At 42.3% G+C, this 22,349-nt stretch overlaps 1 protein-coding gene across 7 annotated transcripts in view; it reads right to left on the bottom strand.

Annotated features, from left to right (window-relative positions):
* LOC111145617 (GTPase activating protein and VPS9 domains 1) overlaps window positions 1-22,349 on the bottom strand; it is a 46,686-nt gene that overhangs the window by 2,992 nt on the left and 21,345 nt on the right. For 3 of the 7 annotated variants that reach the window (XM_022500637.1, XM_022500636.1, XM_022500640.1), the window contains 14 exons: window positions 21,403-21,537; window positions 20,817-20,936; window positions 15,734-15,811; window positions 15,239-15,609; window positions 13,781-13,868; window positions 12,745-12,825; window positions 9,210-9,332; window positions 7,187-7,316; window positions 6,127-6,236; window positions 5,694-5,853; window positions 4,636-4,823; window positions 3,789-4,002; window positions 1,759-1,831; window positions 264-461 (listed from right to left, as the gene is read on the bottom strand). In XM_022500637.1, the coding sequence (XP_022356345.1) occupies window positions 264-461; window positions 1,759-1,831; window positions 3,789-4,002; window positions 4,636-4,823; window positions 5,694-5,853; window positions 6,127-6,236; window positions 7,187-7,316; window positions 9,210-9,332; window positions 12,745-12,825; window positions 13,781-13,868; window positions 15,239-15,609; window positions 15,734-15,811; window positions 20,817-20,936; window positions 21,403-21,537 (2,069 nt within the window). Of the gene's footprint in view, window positions 1-263; window positions 462-1,758; window positions 1,832-3,788; window positions 4,003-4,635; window positions 4,824-5,693; window positions 5,854-6,126; window positions 6,237-7,186; window positions 7,317-9,015; window positions 9,057-9,209; window positions 9,333-12,744; window positions 12,826-13,780; window positions 13,869-15,238; window positions 15,610-15,733; window positions 15,812-20,816; window positions 20,937-21,402; window positions 21,538-22,349 lie in introns of all 7 variants that reach the window. The other 4 variants (XM_022500641.1, XM_022500643.1, XM_022500639.1 and 1 more) reach the window with 3 other exon arrangements.

Raw genomic sequence — 22,349 nt, 5'->3', positions numbered from 1 at the left:
CAGTAATTACAACCAAGCCCCAACCAAGAACCTCAGGCACCTAACAGCTGGAAACGTTCATCTAGCAATCTGGTCCTCCTATTCTTTCTTCTGAAAACGGTAACTTCTGGATAGAACAAAACCTCACACCAGACTCTTTCTTTCTGGGTAACACAGAGCTTGAGACTGGAAGAGCTGAGGTCCCTGGAGCGTGGGGAGCCCTGCACCAGCCTGCTCAGAAATGCCAAATAAACCCTTCTCATTAATAACAGCGAGGGGCCCACCTTTATCAACACAAATACCAAAACAGGCACGAAGTCATCTGCTCCGGGGACGGAGTCCTCGTTGGCCAGACTCAGGAGGTTCATGATGGTGGAGCACATTCGCAGGATACACTGCACTTTGTCCCGGGGGGTCTTGTAAGCACTTATTGTCCTGATTTCCGACTGTGCAGATGGCCAAGGGGCTTCCCGAAGATAAACCTAAGTGAGACCAGAGACAGACAGGCAGATCATGAATCCAAAAGCAACCACAGGAAGCCACCACAGCAACCTGGGTGCCAGGAAGCAGGACAAGCTTGGTGCCTTTTCCTTTCTTCAGTAATGCCAGACTGCTGTTCCTTCCTCTCCCACTGAGATTAAAGCTTAACTTCTAAACTTTTAAATAATCTGCTTTGCATTTTCAAATAAAGTAACCCAGATATCCATTAATGGAAGAAAGGACATACAATAACACCAAATCCAGAATTCAAAAAATTTCAAATAATTCCTAAGTAGCTAGAATGGAAATTATCTACACGTAGTAGCTGATTCTAAAAGCCCAAACAAGCTACTTCTGAAAGAAAAAAAATTTAAAAATTTGTATATTTGTTGCAATAGCTCTAAAAATAACAGACTCAAAAAAATCAAAAAATAATTTAAAAACTCATGCTAATCAATATTTCATTAGTGGAGATTTTAATAAAACAACCAAAAAGCTCAAATACCTGAAATTTCCCTATTATTTTGTAAAAACTGGATGACCACTAAAAGGTAATTTTGACATCACATTCAGATTTAACTTCTTCCCTTAGAATTATAGTTGTCACACACTGCAGAGTGTCACCAGATCCCTTATTCAAACGGGACTTTTCTGCAGAAATAGGACTACAAAATCATCCATGGAGGGGGCACCTGAGGGGCTCAGTTGGTTTTAAGTGTCTGACTCATATTCTGGCTCAGGTCACGACGTCAGGGTTGTGAGATCAAGACCTGAGTCCGGAGCCTGTTTAAGATTCTCTCTCTCGGGGCGCCTGGGTGGCTCAGTGCGTTAAGCCTCTGCCTTCGGCTCAGGTCACAATTCCAGGGTCCTGGGATTGAGCCCCGCATCAGGCTCTCTGCTCGGCAGGGAGCCTGCTTCCTCCTCTCTCTCTGCCTACTTGTGATCTTTGTCTGTCAAATAAATAAATAAAATCTTAAAAGAAAAAAAAAAGATTCTCTTTCTCCTTCAGACCCCCTCCATCATGCTCTCTCTCTACAACAAACAAACAAAACACATCCGCGGGGAGCACTGCGGCGGGAGGCCAAGTGGCTTCGGGGGCCTCAGTGCAGCCTCCTCCTCCTCATCTCCCCACTGACATGCCGTTCCATGCCAGACAATTTTAATCCTAGACCTTTGAGAACTTTATAGTTAGAATTACATCTAATGCAAACTCTGTTTTGTAATTTACTACATTGTTTCCACGCATAGGGTATATGGACCAACTACCAGCACCGCCCAGGCCGTATACACCTACATTACCTCTGGTATCTGAAGAGCTCTGTGATTTGCGGTCACTACTTTAGACAGTCTCTGAATATGTTCATGAAGAACCCTGCAAACCCCCAAAACACAGATGTAAATACATATTTCACATAATAAGGCACATAGAGTCATAACTGATTTTCCTTCAAAACATTTAGACTTGCTTCAAGATAATAGATTACAATTACAGTTGAAGAGTATCTCTTAGCTGTAAGTATTCCGTCTTGTCAAAAAAAAGATTCACACTTAGGCTCTGCTTAGAAATGCTAAGTGAGCTGAGGGGGGGACAAGAAGAGGGAAGTCCTTCCTTCCCAGCCAAGGACAGCATTCCAAGGGACAAAGGAGAGGAGCTCCAGCCCAGAAGCCACCTGGACACACGAATCAGTACAAAGCACGAGGACGCAGAGGGATCAAAAGCCAAAAACCGAAGATCACAGAAGCTGAGAAAGAGAAGGGGCTCTTGAGAACACTCAAACTCTCTCTCATTTCATAGATGAAAATAATTGGGCTTAAAATGGTGAAGGATTTGCCCAAGGTTACACAGGGGTTAGAAGCGGGGGCTAAACCCAGTTTTCTTGGTTTCTACTGTTCTTTCCAAAACACTGTGTTAACTGTCCACTCTATAAAACCTGCAGAAGTGCTGTGGAGGAGAGCATATGAATAATCTGCTTCAAAGCTCCTCTTTGCAGTAAATACAGTGTGAATGTCCCTAACTCCTCATTCCATTCTGGAAGCCCAAAACTGGTCTCTAGGGAGAAAACAGGTCCCAGTTGGTGAATTAAATACAGAAGCCTGGGTATATCTCTGAGAGCATGAACCAGTGGGAGAGGCGGACTGGAACAATTCTAATGCATTCACAGAACATACACGCAAGATCTTAGCATTTCCATGAAAGAAACCATCTATAAACCACTCATGAGTCACCCCAAGGTCTTATCACGTGGACCCCTTGAGAGCCCCTGGCACAGTAAGCCAGTGTTACTGCGGGGGGTGGAGGGGGCAGGGCGGGAGGGGCACAGGAGACACTTTGACATGCTGGGGGCAGAAACAGGGTACAGCAGTGCTCCAGAAAATGTAAAAAAGGGAAAATGGAAAATACGAAATCATCCTCAGTCTCATTATCCAAAATATAATTTATACCCTGTTACCACTCCAGGTATTTCTTCTCAGGATTTTTTTTTAGGAATATTTTTTAAAATCAGCTTTACTGAGAACCATACATTTCCAGATATTTTTTGATATTCAAACGTAGAGCTTTTCATTCCTAATAAATAGGTATCGAGCATACAGAAGTCAAGCGCTGTGCTCGACGAGGGGAGAGCGCAGTGAACGTGAGCGGGACGCTCCTGCTCCCACCAACCGATGATGTGGCAGCGGAGGAGGGTGCTCGCCAGACGACCACACACAGCGGTGATCGAGCAGGCGGTGGCTCTGCCCCCCGGGGGACATCTGGCGGTTCTGGAGACATCCTGGTTCTCACAGCTGGAGGGTACTACTGGCACCTGGTGTGCACAGACCGGGGACGCTGCTAAGCACCCCGCAAGGCACACAGCCGCCTCCCACATAAAGGATTATCTGGTCCCAGATGTCAGTGGTGCCAGGCTGAGGAGGCCTGACGGACGCTACCAAATGTACAAGCACAACCGTGGCAAGTGCTAACGACAGGGACACAGGCCCAGGAGAGCCCTGCCAGGGGGGACCCGGTCGGAAAGGTCAGGGAGGAGGTGCCGCAGTCAAGACCCGAGGGAGGAGGAAGGAGGCGAGCACCGCTGGTGGGGAAGAGCAGCGGACAGCTCCCACCGTCCAAACAGGCCCCAGCAACCGACACGCCCGCGGGCCTCATGCCCACTGCCCTGAACAGAGCGTTATCCTTCCTTCTGCTCTTGGGATCAGATGGGTGAAAAACGGTAACACGTGCTGCCTCCACGGTCACATACTAAGTCTCAGCACAGCTTGTGTCGCACAAGGGACTGGCTGATATACCCCTATGTGATCAACGGGGACGCAGTAAACATGGCAGTGCTCACTGGTCACGCAGTATGTCACCGTCCTGGTTCGGGTAGAAAGCAAGCTTGAAAATCCGATTCATCACACTGCGCTCGATGGCCAGCTGGGCGTCCTGAAGCTGCTCCTCGCTCGCATTCTGCCATATGACGTCCTGGGCCATCGCGCCATAGAGGAACTGCAGAAAATCTTCTACCTGAGCAGTTTTATCATCAGCTGCTGTGAGTTGCTGAAAGTCTCCAATGCAAAATAATAATTTTTTAAATACACTATCTGAATAATTTTAAAAAAGGAAATTACAGAAATCATTTTAATAACTAGCTATGCAGATACTATTCTCTTAAAACCAAAAGTATCTGGAAACGGTTTATTTTAGAAGAATATGTGGCCAAATCATTAAAATCGTGAGAAAGGTTAAGAAATATGCAATGCAAAAGTAGAAGAGCAAGGGGCTTGTTATAAAAATGACATACCTGGACTAATGTATAGAATTACTGAATCACTATACGATATACCTAAAGCTAATATGACACCGTACATTAATTATAACGGTATTTTAAGTATAAATGTTAAAAAATAAAAATTTAAAAAACTTTAATGATACGCTTTATTTTTAAATATGAGAAGAATTTTGTGGATCCAAAACCTTAACCAATTTTCCCAATTTCGTATAAACTACAGGTATTCGATCCATGGTAAAAATGAAATTTACTGGTTCCACATCAAGATGATTAAGAATCCATAAAACATCTGGGAATTTAAGGGACTACTCTTAGACATGCAACTACTCAAACCAGCAATACAAAAATTTCCGAATTTCCCCACTAACACATGGCTGAAAAGATGCTTAATCTAAAGGTCTTCGGTTACCGTGAATGAATTCCCGGATCTTCTTTTCTTTGCTCTCAAGCAGCAACCTCACACAGACAGTGGTGAAGTACCGATTGGCCACCTCTTTGTCCCGCAACACCCGCTGAAGTAGCCTCTCCAGGTGGGCCTGTGTGGTCTGCAGTCCTTGCCGACAGCGAGTGAGGTAAGCAATATAGGGCGCCCTTTTCCTAAAAGGAAACGGACTTTGCAGGACATCACATACATACAGTGCACACTTTCTTAGAGACGAAGAGTCCTAATTTTTCTTAAAGAAAGAACAGGACCTCACAGACTTTGGTTTTATGAATTAGCCACATCAGGCTGCAGACAGCTGTCTTGAGGGCTAATCACGCTGGCAGCTCAAGGAACGGAACCATTCTACATGTTGGTGAAGAACACCTACGGGGTTAAACGCATAGCTGCCTAACTCACGACATGTTACTAAGTCCCCTGGCATCCTTCATCTATTTCACGTTGGCCCATGGTCTCCCTGCTGGCAGGACCTCACACTTCACAGGAAACTGATTGCTACAGAAGACTAAAACAACAAAATACAAGTTAATATGCCACTAGATCATTAAACGTATCAGCGATAATTTGCTTATACTCTAATTGTAGCGATCACTAGAGCACCCATCCCCTAAGCCTGGGGGCCTCATCGTCTCCCAGGAATCTCACTGACGTTCTTCTCCTGAAGTGTTGGCAAAGGGCAGGCAGCAGACAGGAGGCAGCAATTTTTAGGCTACACTTGTTTTCCTGCTCCAGGGAAGTAGTTTTTCTGGTCACCCCTGAGAAAAGGAGCAGGACATCCTACTGCTCCCGGCCTCACCTCTGCGAACACTGCCTCTGGGCAAAGCTGAAGGAAAGTGCACTTCTCCGTGAGAGCTGCTCATTTACAACTACATTTCCAGATAAATATCCAAATGTGTTCCTCGGAAATCTACACCCAGGTAAACACAGCCCAGGATGCTGCCGTAAGCCTAGATTCACTTGTGAAATAAAGACAGGGAAGAAGATCCTTGCCACCGGGTCACAGGTGCAGGAGGGGGGGTAGTTACCTGTAGTCCTCGGCGATAGAGGCCAGCAGTTTTCTGCAAGTTCTGTTATCAAAGCGGCACACGCAACGCATTGTTTCTTGAAGTTGAGCCATTAAGTTCTTATCTTGTAAATTAATTGCTTCAGCTATTTGAACTTTTAAGAAGCATACAATTTCATTGTCTAAACAAAAAATGAGAGAGAGAATTGTTATTGCCGACAATTTCCACTGCACGCCAGCCCTTAGCCTCTGGGATGTCCGTTCCGCTCTACCAGGGATCAGTAGAACTAAGCAGCCCTGCCCCTCACTTTAATGAAGCATCAGGAATCAAAGTGCCCTTACCTGATTCTAATACAAATATACTAATGGAACCACATGGAACTGCTACATAGCTTACATAGGTTGAATACAGGCAGTCTCACATGGTTCAACCTATAAATACAGGAAAAACCTACCCTCTGGGTCTGTATGGTCCGGTAAACCGTTCCTTGTTGAATGGGTGAGCACTGGGAAAGCAACAGAATCCGCAGAGCAAAGAGCAAGTCTCAGTTTCTTTTTTGCGTCTCTGAAGAATGAGTCAAAAGTACATTAATTTCTTCTTCTTCTTCTTTAAGATTTTGTTTATTTGAAAGAGAGAGCACAAGTGGGTCTTGATCCCAGGATGGCAGGATCACGACCCAAGCTGAAAACAGCCACCCAACTGAATGAGCCACCCAGGTGCCCCAAAAGTATGTTAATTTCTTTATGCAGAGAACGGTCACACTTTATGAACACTCACCATATAAATTAATATCCTACCTCAGGACTCAAGCGTTTCAAGAGGTCATAAATAATAGATAATTTTTTATTTACTGACTCCTCACTTAAAGGAACAGGCTTTCTAGTGACCCAAGGAGCAAGGCCAGAAATGCCCTGGGCAAGGCTCATTCTGTAAAGTCACCACAATCAGTCAAACAACAAATCCTTTGGACCTGTAACATATACTGAGTCTCTATGAGGGCACTATGAGGAGAATGCAAAAGGGGCCTTATGCCAGGGTCTGCAGGGGCCACAGAAGTCCCCAGAGCCATCTCACCACCCACACCAAGAAGGCCCTCCATCACATCTCTTGAGAAAGGCTGATCCTGCGGCAGACAAGCTCACCGCCTGACAAGAAGCCCTTCCTATCACTCTACCATTTGAAACGGAAGCTGACCCTGCCACCCGTTCAGTCTCCCCCAGCATTTCTCACGTTGCCGGGAAGCTTGGTGTGGGCAAAGGGACGACCACTTGTGTCATTTAAATCACTTGACGTGGCCCCTGCGGGCACACGAGGTGGTTGTTTTCTCATCCCTGAATTAAAGCCTTTGCGACACGGCATCCAGAGTGAAGCAGTCTTTCCGGACACAGCATTCCGTCCTTATCTCTCTGCTCTATACAGTCACCCGGTGGCCTAATGAATCATCTGACTTGAAGTGACTGCAGTGGTGATGAAAAGCCCAGAGCCTCAAATTCGAAATCCTGTCAAAGAAATACCTGTATGAGAAAGCAGAATCCTGGGGGTGGGCCGCCTGGCTCGCGGAGTCCGGGAGATCGTCGGCCGAGATGTTCTGCAGCGTCTCCTCTCGAGGAGAGTCATGGGCGCTCTCACCGTCGCCCATGACCTCTGCGCAAACCCACCCCCCAAGAGAGGACAGAAGTGGGTTAACCTGGAAGAGTCTCACACGAGGTGTTCACAGCTACTCGACCACAAATTAGCACTGTGCTTTACAGTCAGAGTTCTTCAAAAAAAGCAAGCAAGCTCGCTTAAACCAGCTGGCAGCAGATCACGGGGGCAGGTGTCACAAAGAGAATGACTTTTACCTTCTCTACCAATGTTAACCCAAGGCGAAGAAAGTCTGTGACTTAACAGAGAATGCTTTAATCAGAACCGCTGCACCACAGAACCAAGAGGGGCCTCACAAATCATCTTACGTAACCACCTCGTGTTACAGACATGGAATCCTGCCCCAGGAGAAAGCGGCCTGCTGTACAGCCCTCAGCTACCTGGCGGCCGAGGTGAACCCTGCCCTCAGCTCCCCCGGGCTCTTTACTAGGGCTGTTCCCACCGCCCAAACGATGAGCTGAGACCGACTCACAAAAGCAGCCACAACAGATCTGTGGTTCCCGCAGCTGTTTCTATGTTTTTAATTAACTAATTTAGAGAATACACTCATGTATAAAATCAAAAGGAATAAAAATTCATTACTATCATAAAGATACTGTGCTTACGTGGGACAACTATCTTTATTAGGAGATCATTTCAAATGCTTCAGGGAAAAAAAGGAAAAAATATACAGAGAAAATGCAGCCAAATGTTAAGAACTGATAAAGTCCCAGGTAGAGGGAACATGGATCTTCACTGTACTAGTCAACTCTCTGTCCTTTGAAACTTTTCAAAATAATATGTATGGGAAATTCACCTCTACTCTGGCTGTCCTTTATGCTCCCTATGAGTTCTCCCTGAAGCCAACTCACATTACCGGCCAGATTCTCCCAGGGACAGTCTATGAACATACAAGCAGAAACACGTGCAGGGCACCTGGGTGGCTCAGTGGGTTAAGCCTCTGCCTTCAGCTCAGGTCATGATCCTAGGGTTCTGGGATCGAGGCCTGCATCGAGCTCTCTGCTCGGTAGGAAGCCTGCTTCCCCCTCTCTCTCTGCCTGTTTGTGATCTCTCTCTCTCTCTGTCAAATAAATTTTAAAAAAAAATTTTTTTAAAAGAAACACGTGCAGTACACAATTTATGCTTTTATATGCTTTTCTTTCCTCTTTATTTTAGGGATTACACCGTATTTTTCTGACAGCTACTCAAAGTAGTCACTAAAAAGCTACTTCTTCCAAACACGTCTCACTGTGATACCAAAGGTAGAACACTTGACCGGGAAACACAGGTTTGAAATGTGTGGGTCCACTTATACACTTTTTTTTTTTTAAGACTTTGTTTTTAAGTATTTTCTACACTCAACGTGGGGCTTGAACTCACAATCCCAAAGTCAAGAATCACTTGCTCCTCTGATTGAACCAACCAGGCACTCCTATGTGGATTTTTTTTTTTTTAATAAAAACATGCAGTACAGTCAATGTATTTTTCTCTTATGACTTTCTTAACAACGCTGTCCTTTCTCCAGCTTACTTTATTGTAAGAACACAGTGTATAATAACATAACGTGCAAAATACATCTTAACTGACGTTCATGCTATTAAGGCTGCCAGTCAACAACACGCTATCCGTTGTTAAGTTTTTGGGGAGTCAAAAGTCACACAGAAATTTCTAACTATATGGGAGGTTGGTGCCCCTACCCACTCACCCCCACACCCCCCACTTCAGGGTCAACTGCATTCAAATCTTTATCATGATGATCACCTGTACTTTCTTTTTTTTTTTCTTTTTCTTTTTTTTTTTTTTTTAAATATGGAACGCTTCACGAATTTGCGTGTCATCCTTGCGCAGGGGCCATGCTAATCTTCTCTGTATCGTTCCAATTTTAGTATATGTGCTGCCGAAGCGAGCACTCACCTGTACTTTCATAGCTCGCCATTGCTCCTTCACTGGGGCTGGTTCGCTTAATGGCATTCCTGTATTTGTCCAGAATATCCTCAGCGGCCTGAGCTTGTGCACTGAGTCTAGGGCTGGGATCATCTGCAGGGAAAGGAGAGTGAGAGAATCAGCTCCCCTTGGTTTGTAGCAATTCTGATGTTAGTACGACACCAGTAGCATAATCCCAAAGGCGGATTAGGAGGTAAGACTTAAAAAAGAGCACATATCTCGGTGTTAAGAGGCACCATGCAGCTGCCTGCTCATCCCACTTCGCGGTCTCAGGGCTTGCCCAAGCACGGAACTGGGAGGATTAGCTCCACCTTCTCATCATTGCCAAAATTCTGCATGACAGTGTTGGGAAGCTCAGTGGAGACTACATGGGTGATGGGTTTCTAAAGCACTTCTGCTCAAGTTACTGTTATTATCAGTTCATGCTAACAGAACTTCCAACAATGCATCTTTATATGCAGATTCATGTATGCAGACATCTCTATGCTAAAGGAGGGGAAGTACCAAATTTAGAATTAAACCCTTTTAAATAATAATTATTTAAAAAAAAATGCCTTCCTCCATTCTTCCTGTATGACTCTCTCTCTACACCATATTTGACAGCTCCAGGTATCAGTACTCTGTCTTACTGAATCTCATGGTGGCAGTGCACCTGCTAGCAGAGTGCACTTTTGTGCCTGCGACGGTGTGAGAGTCACTCCGAGAGAATCTAGCCACTGCTGGAAAGTGCTGGAATTGTAGCCAGGGTACACAGAGAAAAAGTTTACCACCATCACAGATGTAGCACTGTTTACTGTCAGGACCATTATCCTGTCAGCAAAATCGGTGCCTTAAAATATGTTCCTGGAGTCTAAGATGTTAGAGTCATCAAGGCAAAGGGCTGCTACAGATCTATGGGACAAAATCAAGTTCTATAGTGAAACGCAAACTCCTGAGGGAGATGTAGACCAAGAAGGTAACCACAAGTGTCCACATTCTGGTAGAATCCCATTTTTCAGAAAGTCTAAAAACACATAAAAAAAAACCCCACTAGATTGTGTGTGTGTGTGTGTGTGTGTGTGTGTGTGTGTGTGTGTGTGTTAATAGCAACTAATAATAATGGCAGCTAACATTTACTGAGCACTTATTGAGCACTTACCACGTGCCAGGAACTGTGCTAAGCACCTTATATGAACAATCTCAATTAATCATCACAACGACCCTACAGGGAGGTACTGTTACCACCTCCATTTATGGACGAGGAAAGCAGGTACAGAGAGGTTTAGCAGTGTGCTCATGGGCTTTTCTGTTTCCATGGGGAAAAAAATTTAGTATCCATGTCTCTGTAAAACTGCAGTAAACTGTAGAGAAAGAGGATTTCCAAACTAGTTTAATCTTTCTGCCGTAATGGTATTAGAATGCATGAGAAGAGAATCCTAATAAAATCCGATCTTTAAAATGTAAACCGATAAAACTTTTCTATCATTAGAAAATCTTTCTTTGGAGGGGAAGTACTTTTTTGCTATTGGTTTTGAGTGCTGCTGAGCATTCTGAAAAAGGAATAATAAAATTTGGCTAACCATAGGGAATGCCATAACGTTGCTTACAACCTTTATTTCTAAGCCATTAATAATTTTATCCCAGAAAAGTAATGAAAACAAAATATGCTATATATACGAAGCTGTGAGCAATATTTTCATCATAAAAAAACTGGATACAATTCAAGTATCCAAAAGCAAGAAAACGTTCACAATGTTATCAAATCATATGACAGGTTATTTGTGAGCCAATACAAATTATTAAAACCAACCATGTCTACTAGAAACTGGAGAGGGTTTATGAACTAACATTTAGTAAAAGAAGAATATAAAATTACACAATATTCTAATTCAATCATGAAAAAGCCATGTACTGATATGGAAAGATTGGGAAAGAACATGAAAAAAAGGATAGGGTGACTGCATTATGGACAGACTGTTAAGAAATTTCCTTTCATATCACTTAAAAGTTGATTTAATGATAATCTCCAACAAGTCATTAATTAGGACTGGGCAGAAATTTCTGCACTAGTAGGGAAGCTAAATTGCCTGAATCAAACACAAAGAAAATGAAATAAATACCTTATGAAAAAAACTTACTCTCCTTAGCTCCTAGATTAGGCACCAAGAACCAAGAAAAACGTTTGCCCAAAGACGCAAGCAAAAAATTAATTTATAACTTCCCCAATTATTAATTTAACATTTAAAAAACACGAGATTTCCTTAAGAGTATTTCACTCCATAAACACCGGTGAACTCATAAACACTAGGAATGTGGTATATGTTTCCAAGTCTTCTCAATCAGACCGTAGGCTCCTGAAGAAGAGGGGTCATGTGATTTGACTGAATAACCACAACACTTAGCACAGTGCCTGGCATGAGTCAGATGTTCAACAAGTATTTGCTGACTGAGTAAGATAGGCTTGACCGCTCTCAGCAGGGAAGGCTGGCCTGGACACAGCTCCTGCTCTTCAAAACCCTTCATTCCAGGAGAGTCACGGCACCAGACAAAGCAGGGATGTATGCTAGAGACCATGGAAATATATCCAAATACATGCAAGCAGATACCAGAATAACATGCATTAAAATGGGATTCTACCTGTACTACGCTGAGCTATTTGAGAATGTTTTTTGGAAACCTATAGCATTTTTTAATAAAAATCTTCATTTTAATGTAGTAGGATAACATAGTTGAAAATCAAGATAAGAAAAAAAGAGGTGAGAAATTAATTTCCAGTCTAGATGCTCTACAGCCATCGGAAACAGTACAAAGCTACCCAACTCAAGGTGGGGTCACTAACACTACTTCTCAAACTCATTCCTATAAGGATACTCATCCATAATGTGCCAAACAGAAGCCGCAAAAACACAAATGCTGAGTAAGGTAAGAACCCAATCCCTAGTTGTGTCTTCCTTGGGTCAGATAGCAATGGTAAAATGATTCAAGCCGTAAAAAATTAGTGAAGTATATAAATTTATGATACTGTTTGAACACTTTATCACAAAAAAAGGAAATGATTAGGTAGAACGGAATTTCACTGTGATCCTGAATAATCAAGAACTACAGAAGGGAATAAATTTAGAATTCTATGACCAATGCGAGAGAAAGCTATCTGACCAATGATCCAAAGATGGGGCATGCATCGCACTAAAACCATCACCACACCTCCCTAAGAGGCACCGTGTGGCATGGTCCCACTGGGACTTCGAGTTGTAGGGTGTGCCTAAAGGCTCAGCAGCGGGGGCCTCATCAGAAACAGAAGTTATGATAATGAGGATGAGGATGGCGGTGGCAGTCTGTAGGAAGAGCACACGGAGGTTCCCTGTGGCCACCACCGGGAAGCCACAGAGCTATGAAGAACACACTCCCCACTGCACACACACAAACACACTCTTCTAAAAAGGCAGCGCTTACGGCGCCCAAGAAACAGTGCTATGAAATATGTGCTCTGGGAATGAAGGAGCCAGGAAGTCCACGGTCTACAAACCTGTGAGTGTTGAGAATCTGTCAGGCCCCACATCATCTTTGTCTTTTTCTTGTTTTTCTTTCTTTCTAAATGGTATAGGAGCTGGAAATTAAATAAAGTCAGTAGCGTGACACATAACATACTGCACTACTCGGAAGACAGCATTAACTGGTGTGCCGACATTTCTAAGTGAAAGGAAGGTGAAAAGTTTAAAAGCTAAGAAATCCTGAGTGTCAACGGATAACCATTCTTAAAACAGCACTGAAGGTTCTTAAAGAAGCTCTCAGGATCTGCTCTGGGGTCACCGGCCATAGGAAGAATGATTTAATTCGAATCTGTTGGGACTCAGTCAAAATCACGGCCTCTTCACCTCTGCTGGAAAACACCACATTCAAAGCTCAATCTCTCATCAAGGGGGCTTGAGTGCAGCTGAAAGCAGTGCCCCTCAGCTCCCGAGCGCCACGGTGCCGAGAAGAGGCCTTTGGGAGAAGTCCCCAGCCTTGCTCCTAGATGATCTCTCCTTGCAGGAAGAGATGCTTTTGCCAACTCAAATCTCAGTATCTACTGCTACAATGCCAGGCTATTCACCGACCCCCCCCCCCAAAAGCAAACAATTTTAAACAACTGCCTTCCAAAATAAACACTCACTAATATTCAAGATAAAAACATTCTCAATGAACACAAAAAGTTAAGTTTACTCCAGGAATGTAAAGGATGAATTTTCAATGTTTAATTACCAACAGCATCCCTTTTTCCTGCAGTAATTATTAGCAATTAGTCAGAAGTCCCACGTTTACTCTTAATGGCGTATGATATTTAAACAACCATGACCTGCCTGATTTCCATTTATGAAGCCACTAACACTTCCTGCAAAGAACAAGAACTATCATTTCTAAAGGTCTGCCTTTAGCATTCACCTGAGTGAAACCATTTTCTATGCTCTCAAAACGGCTACAAACTTAGGCCCAGCAAACCTCAAATGATACTGGCTCTCTGGAAGAGATTTGGGGGCTTTGCTTCTCGTTGCTAGTATAACTCTAATATTTTATAAAATTACCTTTAGGCATGGCAGAAACAAAACGTTTTCTCCACCAAGGTCTGTTCCTGTCTGATTTCTCATCATCGCTATCTTTGCGTTCTTCAGTCTGTAGAAAAAGTTTGATGCTTTATTTGGAGTTGGACAGCAGGATAAATTACTAGGGAAAGGATTTCAGTTTGTCTGTGAAAATCAAAAACCACTCTTGTCTTAAAAGAAAAACTGTTCTTATTGCTGTACAGGAAACTTCTGAAACATGGAAGTATACCTTTTAGGCACCAGACTGTGATCTGCTTGAGGGTGGGTACTATCACATTAAACCAAATCGCAAGTAAACCAAAACCTTAACACAGAGCCTAGCACAGAGTAGGCACTCAATAAACACTTCTGAAAGAGTAAGCTCAATCACATGAAGTCTAGAGGGGTAGCAGAGATGAGACAGTAGTAGTAATAACAAAACTGAGTATGGACTGTGTGCCAAATACCGAATGCTGAGGATACATGTTATTTCATTTAAACCTCACAGTAGCCTTAGGAGATAAATAATACTATTAAGTCCTTTTATAGACGTGAAATAAGGGGCTAAAAAAAGCTATCTCCCTATCTGCCCCAAAGTTCTATAGCCTGCCTGTCGCAGAGTTGGGACTCAAACCCAGATGCAGACAACTTCACAGTTCATGTTTTGATCTCCGATTAGAGTGAGTTATTAAAATCATATGTCAGGGGCGCCTGGGCGGCTCAGTTGGTTAAACGTCCGCCTTCAGCGCAGGTCATGACCCCAGGTCCTGGGAAGTCCCACATCGGGCTCCCTGCTCAGCGAAGAGCCTCCTTCTCCCTCTCCCTCTGCCTGCCATTCTGCCTACTTGTGCTATCTCTGTCGAATAAATAAATTAAATCTTAAAAAAAAAAAAAATTAGGGGTGCCTGGGTGGCTCAGTGGGTTGGGCCTCTATGTTCAGTTCAGGTCATGATCTCAGGGTCGTGGGATTGAGCCCCACGTTGGGCTCTCTGCTTGGTGGGGAGCCTGCTTCCCCCTCTCTCTGCCTGCCTGCCTCTCTGCCTACTTGTGATCTCTGTCAAATAAATAAATAAAATCTTAAAAAAAAAAAATCACACATCAAAGAGCTGAGACTATAGTTCCTTTACTAGCCTATCAAGTGACCTCAGACAAATCACTTAATTACTCATCTTGGAAACTGTGAGGTTTAAATGAAATTAGATACAAAACTGCTTGGAGAAAAGTTCAAAGTGTCATAAAAATGCAAAATACATTATAAAACCAAAATAGTATAGGTTTCCCATAGGTTACCACTGGGGACAAACTAGACTGACAGATCATCTTTAATCATGACTGCTGTCCATCCTTACTCTGAGATTTATATATACCGTGTTAATCTAACATATCAAGAGAACCTGGCAGATAGAACATTAAAGCTGACCACAACCAGCAAAATTCTTCTAGATGGCCTATGTCCCGTACCTCTCCTCTTGAGGAGTCCTTACTCGGGGATGAAGATGATGAGTGAGGTGCAGCCACCAAAGAAGTAGCACCAGTGGCTGCGGCTGGAGGGAGTTCTCGCTCTTCATTCCCTGGACGACGGTTCCAGCTGGGGTCACTCATGGGTCGCCGGACAGATGATACTATATCAGAGCTCCTGCTGCGAACTAATCTCTCTGGGTAAGAATGCCTTTGCTTGAATGCCTCCATTTCAGCTGGAGTTAACATATGGGAACCAAAGTTCGGCAACCTGGCCTCATTTCCTCCCACAGCTCCTTCCAGGATTGGGGGATCTGGTGGTGGATGCGACGGCCTGGCATAATGAACCTTTGGCCTTACCACAGCAGAAGCTCCTAGAACACGGGAAAAGAAGTTTGCAACTGAGATACAACTGATTCAACAAAGGCATCAACAAAGGGTTTTGGTTCTGTTCTTCTGCCCAGGGTAAGAGTCATAAAGCTCATTTGACTAGTTTACCTTCATGTGAAGACAGCGGATCAAACATGGCAAGTACAGACTCGGACTGAGAAGGAGGAGAGGTCAGCTGGTGGGCGCCTAAAATAAATAGGCAAACTCTAAGACCAAATCAGAACTCATCACTCAGTAAGAGTTTCTACACAGTGAAAAAAGTTCTAGCATTCTTCCAGTTTTCCTTTTTTTTTTTCTTTTAAGATTTATTATTTAAGATAGTGCACAGTGGGGAAGGGGTAGAGGGGGAGAGAGAGGGAGAGAATCCCTAGCAGACTCCATACCCAGTGCAAGCCCCATGCAGGGCTTGATCTCACGACCCTGAGATCACAATGTGGGCTGAAATCAAGAGTCGGATGCTCAACTGAGTGACCCAGGGGCTCCCCCCAATTTTCCTTTTCTGATCAACAGAACTTGAGGGGCATGTCAGAAAAAAAGAGAATCTAACAAATATCATATTCTGATTACTTCAAATTCATGGTATGTTTTTACCTACATACGTGGATTTTAATGACACTTAAGTGGTCTAGCATTGCATGTTAATCGGTTTTTTTTTGTTTTTGTTTTTGTTTTTATTTATTTATTTGACAGATCACAAGTAGGCAGAGAGGCAGGCAGAGAGAGACAGGAGGAGGAGGCAGGCTCCCTGCTGAGCAGAGAGCCCAATGCAGGACTCGATCCCAGGACCCTGAGATCATGACCTGAGCTGAAGGCAGAGGCTTTAACCACTGAGCCACCCAGGCATCCCATGTTAATCGGTTTTAATGGCCAAATTGTATTATAGTTAATGCAGAGCCAAAATATGTAGATCATCAAAATTTTCAGAATGTCACAACTGCCCTGAGGCTCACCTTCTTTCCAACTATAAAAATAATGACACAAAAATAATAATAAGAAGAAGAAGAAGAAGAAGAAGGGCAGGGGTGCCTGGGTGGCTCAGTCAATGAAGCATCTGCCTTCGGCTCAGGTCATAATCCCCAGGTCCTAGGATTGAGCCCCAACTCAAAACTGCTTCACCCTCTTGTCACTCCCCCTGCTTGTGCTCTCTCTTTCTCACTCTCAAATAAACAAAATCTTTAACAATAATAATAATAATAATAAGGGCAATATTACCTAGAAGGAGTATATGTGCTCGCTTCGGCAGCACATATACCTAGAAGGAGTATAAATAAAAAGTTGTAGAATTTGAAATTCTTTTTTTTTTTTTAAGATTTTATTTATTTATTTGACAGAGATCACAAGTAGGCAGAGAGGCAGGCAGAGAGAGAGGAAGAAGCAGGCTCCCTGCTGAGCAGAGAGCCCGATGCGGGGCTCGATCCCAGGACCCTGAGATCGTGACCTGAGCTGAAGGCAGAGGCTTTAACCCACTGAGCCACCCAGGCGCCCCGAATTTGAAATTCCTATACTGCTCTAGGCAAATGAAATTTATAAAAGTACTTCTAACAAAAATGACTAATACTATACTACATCATAAAACAGACTTGAACTACTCTCAGCTATGGAGTAAAAATGACTCCTCTAAGCATATGTCTACACAAATAAAATCAGAAATATTAAAACAGGTAAGTTTGCAGAGGATAAAACTTTCAGATATATAAAAAAAACTGTTCATCGAGGGGTGCCCGGGGCGGGGGTTCAGTCAGTTAAACATCCAACTCTTGATTTCAGCTCAGGTCATGATTTCAGGATTGTGAGACTGAGCCTCACTTAAGATTCTCTCTCTCCCTTTGCCCCTCCCCACCTCACCCCCAGCCCACACCCGCCATCAAGGGTGCTCTCTCCTAAAAAAAAAAAAAGAAACTGTTACTCTAAACTTTTTGAGTCTGAACTCTTTAATGCTAATTAATGGCAGTTCTTTGATTTTATGCTTTTTGATTTTTCTTTCGTTCTATATATTTACCTTCCTCTATTCAAATTATAAAAATAGTACATTATTATGAAAGATAGCTTAGAATATCAGTTTTAAAATTTTGGTCTTAAGACACTTCTATATTCTTAAAAATTACTGCTCTGAAGAGCCTATACATGTTGGTTATATCTACCAATACTTACCATATCATAAATTAAAACTGAAAACAAATATGTATTTATATACTAATTCATTTAAATACATCTGTTAAATGGTAATACAAATAACCCTTTTAAATGAAAAAATAACTATTTTTCAAAATAAAAAAATAACAAGTAGAGTGACACTGTTTTAAATTTTTACAAATTCGTTTAATGAACAGAGCTGGATTCTCATATGAGCTTCTGCTTTCAATCTGTTGCAATACGTATTTTGACTGAAGTATATAAAGCTGGCCTTACACAGATATATAGTTAGAAAAGGGAAGATATTTTAATAGCCTTCTCAGATAACCGTGCACATTCTTCTATGATACGACACCGAATCTTGATTAGTAGTTTTTAAAGGTTAGCTACAATTAAGAATCGGAAACCAAATCAATGAACTTTTGCTCTGTTACATTAAAATAAATTGGTCTGTCTTCTACTTTAAATGATATCTATAACATCATGCATTGATCACCTGGAAAATACTGATTCAATTAGATACGTAGATCTTCACATGTTGTCACATTTCAATATATAATATCAAAAAATTACATTCTCATCAGGAAAAAAACACCAATCTCATCAGAAAAGTCTTTAAATATCAGTAAGCTGTCAAGCTCATGAAGGTGGATACAAATTTTCTGCAATTGTCATTTTTATCTGAAAGCCTGAATTTTATCACTGGCAATAAACACTGCCAGTTGTTTTCCTTGAAGTGATAGGCTCCCTTGTTTAATTTTCAAGAAATGCCTGCCAAATACCCAAATATGAGTAACTACAGTTTGTCAGTCCTTCTTTGAAGTAAAAATGGTGTGTCATGAAAGACAAACAAGAGAAGAAACAGCTAGTTAAGCTCACAGCTCCGATAAGCATCTAAGTGTTTCTCCTTGAGATACTTCGAGTTTCAGACTGCAGCAGAAATGCATTAGGTGGGGGCCCCTGGGTGGCTCAATGGGTTAAAGCCTCTGCCTTCGGCTCGGGTCATGATTGGGCTCTCTGCTCAGCGAGGAGCCTGCTTCCCCCTCTCTCTGCCTGCCTCTCTGCCTACTTGTGTTCTCTGTCAAATAAATAAAAACAAAATCTAAAAAAGGAGAAAGAAATGCATTACGACTATTTCCTATTTCTCCAGAATTTTAAACAGATGTGTACTCAGGGTTCATATGTGATTAAATAATTTTTACTGCTTCATGAAAGATACTCATATGTAAAACTTTCTTTTTTAACTGGGAGAGAATATAGTGACTGCTCTCTCTGCTTCATGCTCAGGCCTGCCCCAGCCAATCTACCCACCTCTCCTTGTGCCCCATCAGTGCAAATGTCAGTACAATGAAAAGGACAATAACCTTTTACTACTATGAAAAGAGTTTTGTGGGGCGCCTGGGTGGCTCAGCGGGTTAAAGCCTCTGCCTTCAGCTCAGGTCATGATCTCAGGGTCCTGGGATCGAGCCCCACGTCAGGCTCTCTGCTCAGCAGGGAGCCTGCTTCCCCTATCCTCTGCCTCTCTGCCTACTTGTGATCTCTCTCTCTCTCTCTGTGTCAAATAAATAAATAAAATCTTTAAAAAAAAAAAAAAAAAGAAAGAAAGAAAGAAAGAAAATAGTTTTGGCCTCATTACCCCTCACTTCCCAAAAGGGTCTTAAGGTTAGTGGTCCATGGAGACTATAACTCTGAAAACTCCTTATTTAGAACAGTGGTTCTCAAATGGGACTATTTTGTTCCCCAAGGGATCATTTGCCAGACACTTCTGGTTTTCACAACTGCAGGGGAAGAAGGAGGGTGCTATGCTCCTGGTAGAGGCCAGAGATGACACTAACCAGCCTATAAGACACTGAAAAGGTTTCCATAACAAAGAACCACCTGGTCGGAAATGTTAATACTGCTGAGGATGAGAAATCTTGGTTTAGAACAAAAACCATTTTTTAGGGTCCCCTGGGTGGCTCAGTGGGTTAAAGCCTCTGCCTTCGGCTCAGGTCATGATCCCAGGGTCCTGGGATGGAGCTCCGCATGAGACTCTCTGCTCAGCGGGGAGCCTGCTTCCCCATCTCACTCTCTGCCTGCCTCTCTGCCTGCTTGTGATCTCTGTCTGTCAAATAAATAAATAAAATCTTTAAAAAACAAAACAAAACCCATTTTTTATGAGAAAGAAAAAGTATCTAAAACTCAGCACATAAAACCACTGCCAGCATTCTGGTATTTCTTTCCTGTGCTTTCTCTATGATAGGTCTTTTATCTATTTTTTAATTTTTTAAAAAGATTTTATTTATTCATTTGATAGACACAGCGAGAGAAGGAACACAAGCAGGAGGAGTGGGAAACGGGGAGAAGCAGGCTTCCCGCTGAGCAGGGAGCCCAATGTGGGCTCCATCCCAGGACCTTGGGATCATGACCTGAGCCGAAGGCAGACACTAAGCGACTGAGCCACCAAGCGCCCCTGATAGGTTTTTTAGTGTTTTATTATATTACATATGAAATTCTTCAGCATAGATTTCCCAAGAGATACTATGTTCTAGCATTTCTAGAGTTTCAAGTCATTTCATGTGCTTTAAAGGATTTTAAAAAAACATCCACAAAACAAAAACAAAACAGCCACATAAATTATAAGTGGGTACATCAAAATTCACTCAGCAATTCTATTTTTTAATCCTTAGGTTGTTTCTCATTTTCTGCCAATAGGGAAGCTATGAAGAACATCAATGTAAATGCTACAAAGAACGTAAGACCTTCTGCATACACAGAACTGTTTCCTGATGACTGATTCCTAAAGTAGGCTAACTGAACCAAATTTAGTTTGTGAATTTCCTTTCTTTTAGGGCCTGAACTCATGACCCTAGATCAAGACCTGAGCTGAGACCAAGAGTTGGATGTTAACCAACTGAGCCACCAGGCACCCCTGGTTTATGAATTTTCAAGGCCGTACATATGCACTGCCAAATTATACCCCAAAGTGCTCTACCAACTGATATTATCACCAGCAAAATTACAAGACTGCCAGTTTGAATGTGATCATTTTTAAGTCGTTCTCCTTTCCCCTTCTTACCATGAGTTACTTCATCCATGTCTGGACTAGTGACAGAATCTTTACCCCCAAAATCAGAGCTGCACTCGGATCTCAGGTCTTCAATCTTATTGGGAATATCCTCAGAGGTTGCACTTATGCCTTTAAATAAATAAATAAAGTAAAAAATAAACAGCAAGAAGAACAAAATAACCACACGAAAAGTATATGAAGTTTGGAGAAATGTAAATATTCTCAAAATTTTTATGTCCCAGTGCTATACGTGCAAGATGTCTGGTATCAGATCCTTTATTGTACAACTGCCTACATATGCTTACCTTGATTTGTACAACACAATCACAAGTATCATGTGGTATCTAAATACAGTAGCAGAGGCCACCAAGAACAGAATTAGGGAACACACACAGACTGTTTGCCAATTACTTCAAGAGGCTCTATAAAGCCACACGTTAAGTTCTTAGAGATTTAAGGTTCCATGGAAATAATTTTGTTTCCTGGAATATTCCTCAACTCTTAAATAAAACATATCTCTTTGTTATCAATTTTATAAATGGAGAGGTGGGAACACACCTTGCAATCCTTATTCCTTAAAACAAGACAGACATACCCGACACAACACTGAGGCCTGGTGTGCTGGGGCGGGAACTGACCTCCCTGACATCTGTATCATCAGACGTGCTACCTAGTCCAGAGCAGCTCTCCAGCTCTTGTAGACGCTCCTCCTGCTTTAGATCCGGGGCCTCTAAACAGAAGACATGAGGTGCCACATTAGTGATTCTGTTAGCATGCCACAGTTTCAGCTTGTGACCCACATGAGGGAAGCTACCAGAATGTGAATGAAATCATTGTAAACAGATTTCTAAGTCTGGGCCAGTTAGCAAAGTTGGTTAGATCGAGTGTTAAAGAAGCTGAGGTTGTGATTTTCATTCCAGTATAGGCCAGTTGTTGTGCAAAGGTGGAGACTCTGCCTGTAGATCACTAATCTCATAAAAATATGCTATTGGTTAAGAAGTAAACTCCGTAAGAGAATATAAAATAGCTTAACATTAAACCAAACATTTTCTAAAAAATAACTTCTATGGGCACTCAATAGACAGTAAGCTAATCCTACTGTCTCCTTATGTAAAGGGCAGCATATCTGAGTCCATTAATACTATAAAACATATCAGAATCACTTAATTATTCTTGAGCCAAGTAAATCAGATAGAATGTTATTCAGACATACAGTTACTTAAATTTGCATTCTGGTAGTTGACATTTCATTGAAAGTAAAGTTTTATCTTCATAATCAGAATACAAAAAAAAGGAGAAATGTAATTTTTAAGAAAAAAGAAAGTATAAAACACTTTATATACATTTATAATAATCCTGTACAAAATAATTCTCAAGACTCGAGAGTCTCAATTTCAGTACATTTCAAAAATATATTAGCTATCTTTTAAAGGGTCAAGTTCTCTCTGGGATGAATCTAGGCATGCTTACCAAGCATCTAACCGCTCAGGGTTCAAGTTGTACTGCTATTCCTATTTTGTAATGAGTTAGTGGGAGATACTG

This window comes from Enhydra lutris, unplaced genomic scaffold, assembly GCF_002288905.1.
Source record: "Enhydra lutris kenyoni isolate GAN:26980312 unplaced genomic scaffold, ASM228890v2 scaffoldscaffold13, whole genome shotgun sequence".
NCBI lineage: Eukaryota > Metazoa > Chordata > Mammalia > Carnivora > Mustelidae > Enhydra > Enhydra lutris.
The sequence above is the reverse complement of the archived record's forward strand: the minus strand, read 5'-3'. Positions and strand labels throughout refer to the sequence as shown.